Raw genomic sequence first — 15,184 nt, 5'->3', positions numbered from 1 at the left:
ATAAATAAATAAACAAACCAAAGCAGAACAAAAAGGACAAAACAATGCATTGACCATGGAATATCCTTTAATTTATTCCAAAATATTTCCTTCATAGACATGAAATCATATGCTTTGCATTTCCATAAACACTTGTTTCTGGACTGAAGGTCTTACCCTTAGTAAAAAAAAAAAAAAAAAAAAAAAAAAAAAAAAAATAAATGCTGTTTTTTTTGACATTACTTCATTCTTTGATGTGAAAAAGTCCTTAACTTCCTCAAATCTGATCCTAAACATTGAAGTGTTCTGAATGTAAGGAAATTTAAGCAAGGAGCAATGCTTTTGCCATTTCCTAAACAAGTGTTCCCAGGGTCTGCCAGGCTCAATGGTGTTGTACAGTGGGGCCATTGGAACTGGCTGGAACTGTCTGGAATTGGCCGTGCCTGATATGGGGCAGCTCGAGCCTCTCCTCACAGAGGCCTCACTGCCAGCACCTCGTCACTGACACATGGTGCAAACAGCTAGAATATACTTTAGAGAAAATGTAAAAGGACGTTTATATAGAAAACAAGAAATTGAAAGGTAAAAAAAAAAAGGAGGGGGGGGGGTGGGGGGAGAAGGTGGAATGCTTTATTTTTAAAATAGCAGTTAATCAGTCCAGCTGAGGATGGAAAGTTAAAGCCATGTGCAATGCAGTACTTCCTATAAACAGCAAATGCATAAGTCTACCAGTATCTTACTCCTACTCTGAGTCACAAGTAGCTATTTCACTTTTGGACTTGGTTGGCATAAACATACTCTTAAGAAAAAAAGTTCATCATAACAATAGCTTTAATTTTTATGAAGGACAGTTTGAATCTAGTGAGTTGGTCTCATCTCCAGCAAAAAGTTCAGGATCTCACCATCTCACCATAGGAGGGGCTGAGGTGTTTCTGAGCAGTGTTAAATGGTCTGAGTTCACACAGTGGTTTCTCAGAACACATTGTTACCCCATTATAACCATGCTGTTACCTCAAATTCATTAGGAAAGATAAATTGTTTCTACCAGTTCAAATAAATCATCTTCAATGCATTATACATTCATCTATTATAGTCCTTGTTAGTTTTAAAAGAGTATTGTTTGTTCTTAAAGTGAATTGGCTTAATAATAAGTTGAGCTAAAATATCCAGTCTGTGTATAGAATAACCTGTTTAGTTAATTGTTTCCTAAAACAAGCTAGATGGGTAGTATCCATTTAATGTCTGATTCCAGTCTCACTAGAACCAATTGTTTTCTTCTGTGTAATTAAGTAGGAACTGAAGTACAGCTAATCTATACATTTCCTCACAAATCTTATGTAAAATAAATAAATAATAATTTAAATACTCATTAGTATAGCTGAATTGTGCTAGTATTTTTTCTACTTTTAAATCCCCTAGACTATATCTTTCTTCTGCTCCATTAAAATTATTTTGCAAAAAGTTACTCAAAAGCATTTAATATTTTTTTTTAATATATATATATTATATATACGTTTCGTATTCCTGTCCTTTAAGTTAAATGTAATAAATTCCAAATGTGTAATGTTGAAAATGGATATTATGAAAGAAATAACCAAATGAGTAGGAACAAAGCCTGTGAAACCACATGCTGAAGACTCAGTGGCAGAAACAGTATTGACCCCTAGACCCAGATCCCAGACATCGGGGTCCCCTCATGAAATTCAGATGAACTGATGAAGTAGATGTGAAAAAGTGCCTTTTGAGATTAGATCAAGATTTTGTAAAGGATATTCCTCATTTATCTTTATTTGGATACAATACATATAGAACATATCAAGGTGTGTAATATGAAGCTTTCATTCTCACAGTCATTTGAAAGATAGTTTCTAAAGGATTTGTTCTCTGGTATCTTTCTCTGTACATAACTGGAACTCTTCTTTCTCTGTAGAAGAATAATTTAAATTTACTAAACATCATAGTTTATTATTTACCATGTGCTGTTTTTGCAACTCTCAGATGGGAATGAAATTACAATAGTCATTTGTCTGAATTTTTCAGTTTGCCTCTCCAACTTCGCATAGCTTCTGGGTATTTTCAGTCTTCCATTGAAAAAGGCCTACTTTGTCATATGGTGTGATTATGAGAGAAGGCATGACCCAGACTGAAACTTTTATGTGTTTTGTCAATAGTATTAGCCTACAATATTAAATGGAATTCAGCATTTAGTTAACATTGATTTAGGCCACATTTATTTGCCTTTTCATGGGAAATTAAATAGGCCAAGCAGTGATCCCCGTGGAATATAGCCATGGTAAAACTTCTTTTTCTAGCAGCTATAGATACTCAGTTTTTCAGTCTTGCATCTCATTCCATCTTTTGATGGTGGAATACCTGTAACAACACTGTATATATACTTTAACATTAAGTCAGAGTATTATTGACTAACAGAAATTCATACAGTACTTTCTATATAATGTGAAGGTATTTCACAGAGTTCTGGAGATTCTACATATTTTTTTATATTTTTAGTCAAAATATCATAATTTACAGCTGCAATATTTCCTACAGTTTCACCTATCCCACCATCTGCCTTAAATCTTTTCTTTCCTTGTGCACCCACAGTGACTTTTAAGATTCCTTGTAAAACCATCACAAGACCTAATTTCTGCTTAAAGGCAACTTATTCTTCATTGCCAAGTAGGTACAAAAGTTATCACTCAACAAGTTTCCTTTTTTTTTTTTTTCTTCTATTTAACTCTGTACTTTTAAAAAATATGTATCACCTTGGATAGTTTTTCTCTTTGTGGTAGTTTCACCTTGACAGATAGCTAAACTCTACCAAAACTGCTCTCTCACTCCCCCTCTTTAAAGGAAGAAGGGATAGGAGAAATTATGAAGGAAAAAAAAAAGGATCATGGAAAAGGCTCGTGGGTTGTGATAAGGATAATTTAATTAAAGGGAGGAGAAGGGGGGACTGGGGGGGGGGGGGGAAGGAGTGGGAACAAACAAAGGCCACACAGAAACAGAGAGAAAAAGGATATTATTCTCTACTTCTCATCAGTTAGATAGAGATGTTCAGCCATGTCTTGGGAAATGAGGCCTCAATACATATTAGCGGTTGTTCGGGAAGACAGAGGTTTTCATAAGAAGAACCTCCCCTTCTCTTTTCCGTTACCCAGCTTTTATTGCTCAGTGTGATACCTCATGGCATGAAATATATTTTTAGTCAGTTTAGGTCAGCTGGCTGCCCTGGTGATGTTCCCTCCCCACCCCTTGCCCACCCCCAGCCTGCTGGCTATTTTGGGGGCCAGGGAGAGGGAAGAGATGGAGGGAGTCTTGATGCTGTGCCAGTTTTGCTCAGCAATAGGCCAAAAAGATGGTGTGGTATCAGTGCTGTTCTAGCTACAAGTGCAGAGCACAGCCTTATATGGGTCATTGCAGGGAAAGTTAACTCCATCCCAGCCAAACCCTGGCAGTTTTTATTAGGTGTATTTTAGATCTCTGAGTCAGTGTTGGGGTGCTACATGTCATTAAATAATTCTAGGTGGGATTCATCAAGTATAAAATAAAGGGTAGAGCTTTAGAGATTTTGCAGCACATTAATGTTTTACTGTTGGTCATGGTTATTGGTTCAGAGATGAGTGAGAAAGTGAGGTTCTGAGAAACAAAAAATCTCCACTAATTTTGCACTAAAATCTCTACAAGTTTTTGTTGTGGTGGTGGTGGTGGTTTTGTTGTTGTTAGTAAGTTAATTAGTTAGTTAGTTAGTTAGTTTTGTCTGTTTTTATGGAAATAAAATATCTGGAGATTGCTTTTAATTCTCCTACCATCAGTTCTGTCCCTTAAGGAACATGAAGAATTTTTAAGGTGAGAATAAATACCAGGGAATGGGATTGAAACTCTCCTTTATTGATGTACAGACATAAACATTCATTTAAAAAAAAAAAAAAAAAAAAAAAAGGAAAAAAAATATTGAAGAAGTGTTTAGCAGCATCAGATAGAATGGTTTTGAGAATTTGTAGAATCAAACACAAAGAACACAATTTACCACAGTCATAACCGAAACACAAAAGTTTATTGTAAGAGTATTATATATTATGCATTATGAGACAGATTTTTTTTACTATAATAGTCTTCCATTCTAGATTGTCTACAAAGAAATACTTTTGTGCAGAAGGTACTTGCTATATCATACACACATACACATTTTAGTCCCTTCATCTAATCAAAAAGCCACATATGTACAGGAAAAATTACCTAGAGTGTTTACTGAGAGCAGAATGATTTATGTACAATCTCTATTCAGTTTATTTTCTCTAAAAGATGTTGTTGTCTTTTTTTTTTTTTCCTCAAAAGTATCCTATATTCTAAATATAACAAATTCTGTAACAGTCAATCTGAGTGACTGTTCCTGCTTTTTCATCCTACCTTTTCTCTTTATCCATAATAGTGTTTCTGAAGTAGCTTAGGATCTCCTTGCTCAATACCCATTTTCTGATTCTTAAATATATTACTCTCTTTTCAATTTATTTTTTTGTTTGTTTGTTTGTTTGTTTGTCTGTTACAGTTCTGCTTTTTGAACTGGGAATAATTGTCTAAGTTTAATTTACTTAGCATGTCTATGGTTATAATATTAAATGATCCTTTATTATTCAAGATCCCAGCTGCAAGTGAGTGATCCATGTATTTGGAGCTATTGGGTAACTACAGATGCTTACAAAAAAAGCATTTGCTAGCCAGCAAGGAAAGGCACGAAAAAGTTTGCACTCAATCCATGTGTTTTTTAGGCTTGGAATTACAATGCATGTGACAAGTCATATGTTCAACCTGTCTGCAGGAGTTAATGTGTTCTGGGGAAATAAAGTAATTAGAAGTATATTAAACCAATATAGTGGGAAAGACATTTTTTCAATGCACTATATTTCTCAAAAGAGACAAAATTGTATTTATTCAATATAACCAAATACGCTAAGATGTGTTTTGTCAGATAAACTGTTTCAGGCTATTTACTTTGAGTGTAAAGGAGCTTTCTTAGAGTGAATGCACTTTCTCTAAGACTATTCTTCTTTCCAATTTCAATAATAGCCAACTGCATTCAAAATACATTTTCATTACTTGTATCTGTTTATCAAAATGCAGATGATAAAATTGCTAGTAAATATAAATTTGTTTAAGAAAAAATAAGTAAGTTTAGTCATATGTGCTGAAATGATCCATTATTTCTATAAACAGAGCCTATCTGATACCTCAGCAAGATCCTTGGCATGCTCTGCATCCATGTTAGAATCTGTCAGCTTGTTTTCCCGAGTTTGGACTCTGGCAGTCTAAAATCATTGGGTCTGTTATTTTCATATGAAAATCAGCCAGGAAAATTAAATTTACATAAGCACATTATTCTATCAATGTCCACCATTCTTATATACGATCCAGACTGCCAGTTCTGTTTTCAGACATTTTCAGATACTTGCTCAATCTTGTCATTCTGCCTATCTCTAAAAATGCATCTATTGGCAAATAATGTGCCTGCTTTTTTCTATTTACATAAGAACATAAAAATGCTAAGATTATTCCCTTCCAAAATTTTAATTCTGGTTTCCCAGCTTGGAACTACGTTGTGAAAACCTGAAGGGTCTTTACTTATGAGCAATAACCCATTGTTCCTTCCTATTATGATGACATGTAAATCAACTGAAAACATCCCAGAAAAATAATGAGCTTGCTGGATGTATAAACTTCTCAGAGCACTTGATTGAGACAAAAGGCCTTTTTAGCATTTTTAAGTAACCACTGTAGTTAATGAACACCATAATGAAAAAAATAAAAATAAAAATAAATCATATAATAGCTACTTGAACAACAAGCTTAATTTCATTAAAATACTAATAATATTAATAATAAAGTGAACAAATAGTTCTAAAATTTTGGTACAATTTCTGGATAGTGCTAGCAGGTAGCCCTTTTCTCAGTCAGTACTTAGAAGACTGTAAATTGTAATACAATTTAAGGACAACAGAAAAATATTGAAGGAATTCAGGAAGCTCAGGTCCTGTAATGCTGGTACCACTCTATTGAACTCCCTGAAGTCAGGGAATTTTTGCCAATGCTCATCAGAGAACTGATCTTGGTATGCTCAAAATTATGTTTCAGGATGCAATATATAAACATTAAGGGCAATGGCATAGGAACATCCTTTTTTTTTTTTTTTTTTTTTTTTTCAAACTTTGGTCAAATATATATAAAGGTTTCCTGAAAACAAACAGAAAGTTTGTAGAATGGATTTGGTCTACAAGGTAATTTTAACTCGGAGGGACAAGGATCTTGGATTAGATCTTGCAATCAAAGTGCTGCTATTGTTGGTGATACAGAGAAGGAAAGAAGGCAAATGAAGGCAGAACAGCGAGCAGCTGTGGATTTGCTAATTGCTTATGGCTTTTCATACTGCATGTTGTTAAATTGTCATATATTTATTTCTGCAGATAGTTGTGGATGCTGTAAATTTGCATTTGTTTAGGAAGGAATTCTTAGCAGTGAAGTGCTATTATTACCAAAAATATAAAATTTTGTTTGGGAGCCTCCTGAACCGTAAATTATGGGTGACTGGGAGAGAGAGGCATCATCACCTTTCTCAGAGTTGTTATCAGAGAGGTGTCATTGCATGTTTCCTGTGTTTTTATTGTCTGTTAATTTTCTACTGACTCGGGATACAGGATGCAGGCCCAGGCAAACCCTGATAGTAACATATCAGAAAGAATAGCTCACTGCAGCTTGCTACTTGTTTGTAATTTTTTAAACTTCAGTAACTGATTTTTGAGATAATACCTGGCTTTTGAGAGTTTTGCAGGAATTTGGAGAAGAGAACGAACTATTTGCCCTATTGAGAATTCCTCTTACATCATTTTTCCCCAAGTCACTGCTAGATTGATGATGCCTTAAAAATATTATGTAAAAATGCATTTCAAGTGTTTATTACCATTTCAATGAAAAAATACTTCCAAATCATCTGTTTTGATGATATTTCCCCTAATTTTAATTTTTCAAAGCCCTTTTGTTTTATCTTCATGACCAAATAACAGAGGTTGACATCTGTTCCAGCATTGAGAACACTTTTCAATTAGGCCTTCCTAAATGTTTTTATCTTTAAGCTGCATTCCCTCACTTCTGCCCATACTGGAATTTAATCAATTAATCCTAAACAAATTGTTTTGCTGACCTTCCTAAAACATTTTAATACAACTAACAATTTAAAAAAAAAAGAAAAAAAAAAAAAAAGGAAGGAATCAAAATTGTAAATAGGAGTCTAATGAGACAAAATTAGTGTGACTGTAAGATATAATAAAGTTTTATTGCTAGTGAAATAACTAGATGTGAGGGATTTTAGTGATGTTATTTTCAGAGAGTTGCAACTCAGTGCCAATCAATATTATCTTTTTCAAATTGTGTAAGCTATTCAAACATTTTTTAAAAGTTATCCTCAGAAATTTGGAACTGAAAACAACTCTTTCAATCTAAGATTCATTTATGCATATGACTAAGATGTATTTTTGTGTATGTATTGAGCAGTTTTGTATTTCTATAGTTAATACTTTCAGTGGTGATTTATAAATTGATGATCATTGTAAAGATGAACAATTAAACAGAGTTGTGAACTCATGTTAGGAAAGATTATGAATGCAGTTCATTATAAGCCTGCTCCTGTAAAATACTAATCTCTCTAAGCTGTGCCAGGTCCCACAAGAGCACAGATCTCTTTTGCTTTGCAGGTTGATCTGTACAGAAAGAAGGCTGAACTGCCATGCAAAACAACTGTGACAGATATCTGACAGGATAGCACTTTGTCACTTAAGGGGGGTTGTTTTGTTTTATATAATATTAATATTGTAAGACTGTGAAAATGTGTCTAAAAAGTGAAATATTCTATCAGAGTTCCTTTGCCAACTGGAACTGTTTCTGTTGTACCTCTTCAGCTTTTACAATAATGCTGTCTTTATCAAAGTCCACCTAATGTGTCATGTACTAATTTCTCAACTTGAACATTCCTCATTCCTCAACAATATACCTTCAATATGATTCTCACTTATAGCAATAGCATGTCTTAACAGGAAGAAGCTATTTTAAGTGTCAACAACATAAGAGTTTACCAGGATACTGGATTTAATACCTATAACTGGCTGTAATATTAAATTTTGTGCATGTCAAGTTACACTACTGTAATGTTAGTCTACCAACCATTCACTCTTAGGAGCCCCTGCAGAAAAATGACTTGCAGAATTAGTTGATCACATGTATACATACAGCTCAGTCTATAAGCACTTGTAGTCAGCCTGCAGATTTTAAGTCTGGTCCCTTTCTGGAATGATGTTGAGAAGGTTGCATCATCTTGTACAGTACTCTGTACATTCTGACAAAGGTTATCTGCACCACAGACAGAGTTCACATGGGAAGCTTATTCTGACCTTAGGGAACAACTAGTTCTGACACATTGGTAATGTGGGGAGGTGACACATGCAAATACAAATATACTTATGCAAACAGCAAAGGTTCTGCTCTAAAAATGCTAGGATAGGCTGTTCAGTATTTCCAGGACAGCAACTGAACATATACAAATGCCTGAAAGCATAGTAAGAGGTGTATATTTGGTTTCCAGGATCAGTGGTTTTGGCGAGTCAGAAACAACAGGGTTATGGATGGATATCCCATGCAGATTACCTATTTCTGGAGAGGACTGCCTCCCAGCATTGATGCAGTTTATGAAAACAGTGATGGGAATTTTGTCTTCTTTAAAGGTAAGAAAAGCCTGACTGTGTAATACTTTTGACTGTTTTTTTGTTTGTTTGTTTGTTTGTTTGTTTTGAACATACTTACTTATTTGTACTAATGGTTTGTAAATCATGTTAGAAATTTGTAGCTAACTAAAGAGTATATGAGTTATGTTTTCTCATGCTGTCTACTGCAGCTTTAGTTTATGCTTACTCTTCAGAGTATCATATCATTAACTCTCATATATCCTGTAGAAAATTAGAAGCATAAATACAAGACATTGCAATGCAGTGATCTACGATGAAATCTTTTTATTTGGAAAATGTGGATCAGAAGCAAGAATGGACACAGTTGCCTATGTTTTCATGTTGTTCTCCTTTCTCTTCTTTCTTGTTACAAATGATATTTGCACATATATATTTAAATGGCAGCTGATCTACATATATCTTTCTGTATTGCACTGTACTTATTTCATATGAGAACTGTGATGTTAGGAATTTCAGGTGGGAAATGAATTCATAACAAATATATTTTTCACAGATGTATCAAGTATTTTTGTAAAAGTATAAACTCCAGAAAATGTTGTATGGATTGAATTATTGCTAATAATTCTTTTCACTTTCACTCCCAGAATCAGTGGTTCTTTAAATCTAATTTAGATTTAAATCTAATTTAGATTTAATGAGCAAAATTAACAAATTTGTATTGTCCTATATGATAAATAAATACCTATATAGCAATTAAAGACTGAAAAACATGTAAAATATGTTTTATAATATAATATTTTAGGGGAATAAATAAGAAACTTCATAGGTATTTGTAAAATGTCCGCTTTTATTTGTGTTGTGAGTGATTCACTTGTTAACTTATCACAAAAAGGTAGAAAAAATGTTTTTTTAATTGTTATAATATAAATGAATCCTTTTTTTAAAAGCAGAAACATTAATTATTCTGATTATTCTGTACGTTCTCCTTTGCTCATCATTGTTACATAGAGCAAAGGAACCATTCTGTGCATGTCAGACCACTTCCTTGATAATTCTGGGATCCCCACTGCCTGACCTTCAGGCAGAAATAATCAAGCTAGCCTTACCCTTGCTTTCCTTTCATTTCCTGCCCTGTTACCTAAAAATATTTTTTTATTTAAATCTTTATCCAATGCTGACTGACTTGTGTTAGGCCCTGGAGGAATGGGTTGATTCAGCAATCTGTACATTACAGATAACAAAACAACAGGACAGGCTAAGAGGATTTTTTTTTCTTTTTTTTTTTTTTTTTTACCTGCGAAATGAAATAATCCAGATCAATTAAAGCAAACAGAAGCAACAGGATGGTGTTCCTATAAGTCAGAAAACTATGTTCTTTTCCATCTTCCTCATCCCCAGTGTCATCTGAGTTCAGACTAGATATTTTGTGCCTTATAGATGACATCATACACTTGTATTTTGCTATAGCTATTTTTCCACTTGATTTTCATTCAAAGTTCCTTTCTTTGTTCTTGTTGTCTTCTTCTTTTTTTTTTTTTTTTTTTTTCCTGAATTTTTGCTTCTCTGTCATTAAGTTCTTCATGATTTTCAATATCTACCTGATGGTGTTTGTCCACCAGTGTAATTCATGTTTTCCTGCTGCCACAGAATCAGTAGGTTAATCTGTGTCTTTTCTATACATGTCCTTGAAAATTCCCATTAACCAAGGATCTCAGCTGATTTGTGAAACATGATTGCAGAAGTCTGGAGGTAGCAACCCTCATCTCATTTCTTCCATTCCCTTACAAAATTTCTTCCTGGAAAAATAGTATATGTCTTCCTCCCAAGGTTGCTACCAATAGACAAGCAGATTGTTGCTGAGATGATCAGCAAATAGAACGTTACCTATGTGGTAGGTCCATTTACCAATGGTAAAAAAATGGTGAAACCAAGTAAGTTCTAGTAAGAGCTCTAAATCTGAAGTTTGTCATACAGATGTGTTCACAAAGCACAGATCTAAGATGACATTTATGTCCATTATTCAGAGAAAAAAAAAAATAGAATCAATGGAGTGAATACCATCACCAAGCTTGGACGAGTTTAACATCACAGTGTGCTCAGAAAACACTCTCCAAATTGGCTGGAGATGTGAAGGCTAAGAGATGATCTTATTATTCTTTATGACTTCTTCAGGAAAGGAAACTGACACGGAGGTGCTGGTCCCTTTTTCCTGGAAACTGATAACAAGATATGAAGGAATGGCATGAAGCTGGTCCAGGGGAAGTTCACACTAGATATAAGAAAAAAAATTCTTTACCATGACAGAAGTCAAATACTGGAATGGGCTTCCCAGAGAGGTGGTTGATGCCCCATGCCTGTCAATGTTCAAGAGACATTTGGACAATGCCCTCAATAATATGCTTTAACTTTTGTTAGCCCTGAAGAGGTCAGGCAGTTGGACTAGATAGTCTCTGAAGGTCCCTTCCAACTGAACTATTCAATTCAATTCAGTTCATTTTGATTTGATTTAATTCTACCCTATTTGATTCAATTGAATTTGATTTGATTCAATTTGTTTCAATCTTTACCTTTTGAGACAGCAAACCTCAAGTTTGAAATAGTTGATTTAAATGACAAAGAAAGTTTAGATCTTGATATATATATATTTTAAATTAGTATTATATTTTTCTTATTTATGTGTAAACAGCTGTATTTGTATTAGTAGGCTTCTGTTTTATACTAGTAGAAATATAAAATAGTACAGGTATAAAAATATTTTAAATGTGTATATATATATATATTTTTTTTAAATGGGAGCTATGTTATAAAATATGAGCCATATGCAAATAGTCTGGGATGGCAACTCACGATGGAATATTTATTTATGATCATTTGAAACATCCGTGTAGCTTAATATTTTCTTTTGAGAAATGTAGTTATTACTTTATTGTGCTATTAAAAATCTTCCAGTATGTTTATACCTGCTCTACATTACTCTTCTGAGAATATTTGAGGAGCATATGAAATCACACATAATATGTTAGATATCCATGGAAAATATAGCTAAATAAAGTTCAAGGCTATTGGATCAAGGGTCTTTGGTTTTGAAATTTCCTTGGTTTTGATTTTTTTATCTTTACAAATTTAACTAATTTCATATACTTTTTTCATTAATATTTATTATTAATTATTTATAAAAGGTAAAATAATTGTAAAAATTCAGTGGCATGCTTGTAGTGCAAAGCTATAAAGTGATACTTGCTCATTTTGTGTAGCTTAAGATACTTGGCCTGCCTCCTTGTACCTCATAATGCTCATAAAGTACTTAACAATCCGGTGGACAGTGGCTTATAAAAAGCAGTTTTTTACATTCTTGTTTTTATTCACTGCTGGTGTCTATGGTGAGTGATAATAAGATGGCACCAGAACTATACTATTTAAAAAAAAAAAAAAAAAAAAATACATGAGGAAATGTGAATAGTAAAATTTATTCTCCGTACCTGTGAGAATTTATATAGTGTTAAAAATTAAATTGTCAAGCCATCTGTGCTATTGAATGTTATGGTAAACCAAATGTAGCAATAGAAAGGCTGCTGTAAAACATAGTACCAGTGCCACCATCATAACTTTCTACTGCACTTATCCCACAGCTTGACAACTTTATTTTGAAAAATAGATTTACTATAGTGTTGGATAATGGAGCAGAGAAGTGCCAGAGACATGATGGGGGAAAAAAGAAAATGAGATAAAAGGAACCAAAATAGTAACTCTCACTAGATACTAGTGAGAAGATGCTTGAGCCTGGCTTGCAAGACTGAAGTTAAGAACAATAGTAACTGGAGAAAAAATCCTCCAGAATTAGATATTCAAATTCTAACTGGTTTCAGACAGAAACCAGTTCAGAATAGAAGTTCTAAAAGTTTTTATAATCTTGGCTCATCATAGCACATGATGATTATATGCTATATCCTGCACAGGTCTTGCAGTACAGATATTATAATTGCATATACCATGAACAAACTTAACTTGGTTGCTGACAACCCTGGAGCACAACCATTCAGCATTCTGATGCTAAAAAGTAATGGTTATGGTTTCTAAAATCTGCATAATTGTTTGCAGTTGTCAGTCTGGAGACTATCTGGAGTTAAATATTTGGTATTTTAAGAGAAACATTGCAATAGAGATAGCCTTTATTTCCAGTAATTTTTTAAGAATGTCAAAGATAGATGCTTAGAAACTTCAAGTCATTGCAGTCACGGTTCATATTTCTCAATTGTTTTCCTACAGTGATGATATTTAACAAAGCATTACCGAAAAAAGTAAGACATTTTGACTTTTTTGTCACTTGCTTCATTCTCAGCTTGTGACCTTACCATTCTGTTTGTTGGTATATTAGATTTTACATTAGGGAATAAATGCAGAGAGATGAAACATTCTGAAGGCTGGCCAGACTTCATGAAACATGTGGTGCTTATATGCACTGTGAGAATAACAAACCTACCAAGCAGACCTTGAAAAACAAGTTTGTTAAATAAATACAGTGCTAATTTCTGTCTGGGACATAGAGTAGGACACTGATCAAGCATTATTTATGTATAAGAAGGTTGAAAGTATAATTATTTTAGTCTTGTTATGTATTCTTTATTTCGATTGTAATCACAATTTATGAGGTGTATTGACTATGTAATTGTGGAAGAGAAATATGAACCAAATGAAAGCTTACTGACTTGCGGGTTTGTGTTTAGTACATTTTAAGATACATAAATATCATTTAGAAGTAAATGAGTTAATTTTCTTTATAGTCATGCATCTTTTCCGCTGATTTTCAGCTTTAACTCCAAATATTTGGTTCAGAGTTTTGAAAGCTTCTCATTCTTGCTGAGACTTTTCTGAAATTCTCTGATTAACAGCCACCCACTTTCTTCCAGCTGAGGGACAGATGCTAAACAGGAAAAAAAAAAAAAAAAAAAAAAAAGTTGAAATGGGCAGTCAGGTGGAACATTTGGGTTTCTTATATACAGACATTCCCATTAACAATCAACAGAGTTGCAGCAGACTAAATATATCTTCCAATGCAAATGTTAAACTCAGTGCCCTACAGTTAGAATCAATAGAAGTCTTTCCCACATATGTTAAAGATCTCAATGCCCTACTGTCTCCATTTTTGACAGTGTATTTTATAAAGTTAAATTTACCTTTTGTCTATTTACCCCAAAGCAATTCACTTCCTGTCAGAAATTTTGTGAAGAAGGATTTAATTTCTCACTTATGTCATGTTTTCCCTTTCTTTAGCTGCTAATACTTCATTATTATTTGAACATGTAACAGATACCTTGCTCAGTACTGCTGTCCACTAAAGTGTGCAATCAACCGCTGTTTTGTTTTGCTGTGACCTGATCTTGTTAATAGCTGAGTTTGACTTGTTGGGTATGGCCGATAATGATCAATTCCTAACAATTGACTACTTTTATTCCTTGTGAGGCACAGGAAAAGGTAATGGCATTACATACATCACAGCATATGCCTCTCAATGCTGTGCAACAGCTGTCATTTTGAATGATCTTCTGAAACAGAAATGAGCTGGCTTCATATCACTCACTGGATGCCATCTGTTGTTCATACCATAAGTACCAGCTACAAAGGTCCAAAATACATGGCTTCTCTTACTGTTGCATTTGAAACTGCCATTATCATCTGCAGCCTTCTGTGTCTGGTCATCTGAATTGGCAGAAGGATAAACCACATGGGAGAGAGACAGTGAAAGGCTAGAGATGCTCACCCTTATCATCATACCCTATATAAGTGAATTTTGTAGGGAATCTCAGTAAAGGTAAATGTCAGGTTAGCACAGACTTTAATCCTAGGTCAATACAGACCTAGCTTTTCATGACTGTTCTTAGATCTCTCTGTCCCTTTTATTTTCAGTACTTCAACCCTCTCTTCCTTCAACTGACAGAGGGAGAAGACAGATCTGTTGAGCAAACTGTAGTGTCTGTTTGGAAGTGGGTGGCAAGCAGCTGTAAAGAAGTTGATAAAAAATTTATTCTGGAAACCCAGCACGGGAGGGACTGAAACCATATCCCTTCCCCTAATTAAAACTGTGATAAAATGAAAGCATGCTTTACATCACTACAGTACAAACAGGAATATAAAGAAAACTTCCTATTAAGCAAATATTTAATACCACTGAGTGATAGCTAAAATATAAAAACAACTGCAAAACAGTGTTCTGGATTTTCCCTCTTGTTGACTCTGGCATACACCTGATCCTATGTCTTTGGAGTGATATTAGATTTCCTTATAAAATAATTATGCAGCACATTGCCTTAACCTCCTAAGTCTGTGTAGCCTTACAGGTAAATATAATAACTAATATAAGCAGCCATGATTTTATCTTTTAGGATCTCTTTCTAAAAGTGTCTGAGGAAAATATATTTTACCAGAGAATCACAGAATGGTTTGGGATGGAAAGAACCTTAAAGATCATCTAGTTGCAATCC

At 33.9% G+C, this 15,184-nt stretch overlaps 1 protein-coding gene across 2 annotated transcripts in view; it reads left to right on the top strand.

Moving 5' to 3' along the window:
- Positions 1 to 15,184, top strand: part of MMP16 (matrix metallopeptidase 16) — a 201,544-nt gene that overhangs the window by 164,650 nt on the left and 21,710 nt on the right. For both annotated transcript variants that reach the window (XM_035316408.1, XM_035316409.1), the window contains one exon: positions 8,606 to 8,744. In XM_035316408.1, the coding sequence (XP_035172299.1) occupies positions 8,606 to 8,744 (139 nt within the window). The remainder of the gene's footprint in view (positions 1 to 8,605; positions 8,745 to 15,184) is intronic.

The sequence above is a fragment of the Oxyura jamaicensis genome, chromosome 2, assembly GCF_011077185.1.
Source record: "Oxyura jamaicensis isolate SHBP4307 breed ruddy duck chromosome 2, BPBGC_Ojam_1.0, whole genome shotgun sequence".
Lineage (NCBI taxonomy): Eukaryota > Metazoa > Chordata > Aves > Anseriformes > Anatidae > Oxyura > Oxyura jamaicensis.
The sequence above is the reverse complement of the archived record's forward strand: the minus strand, read 5'-3'. Positions and strand labels throughout refer to the sequence as shown.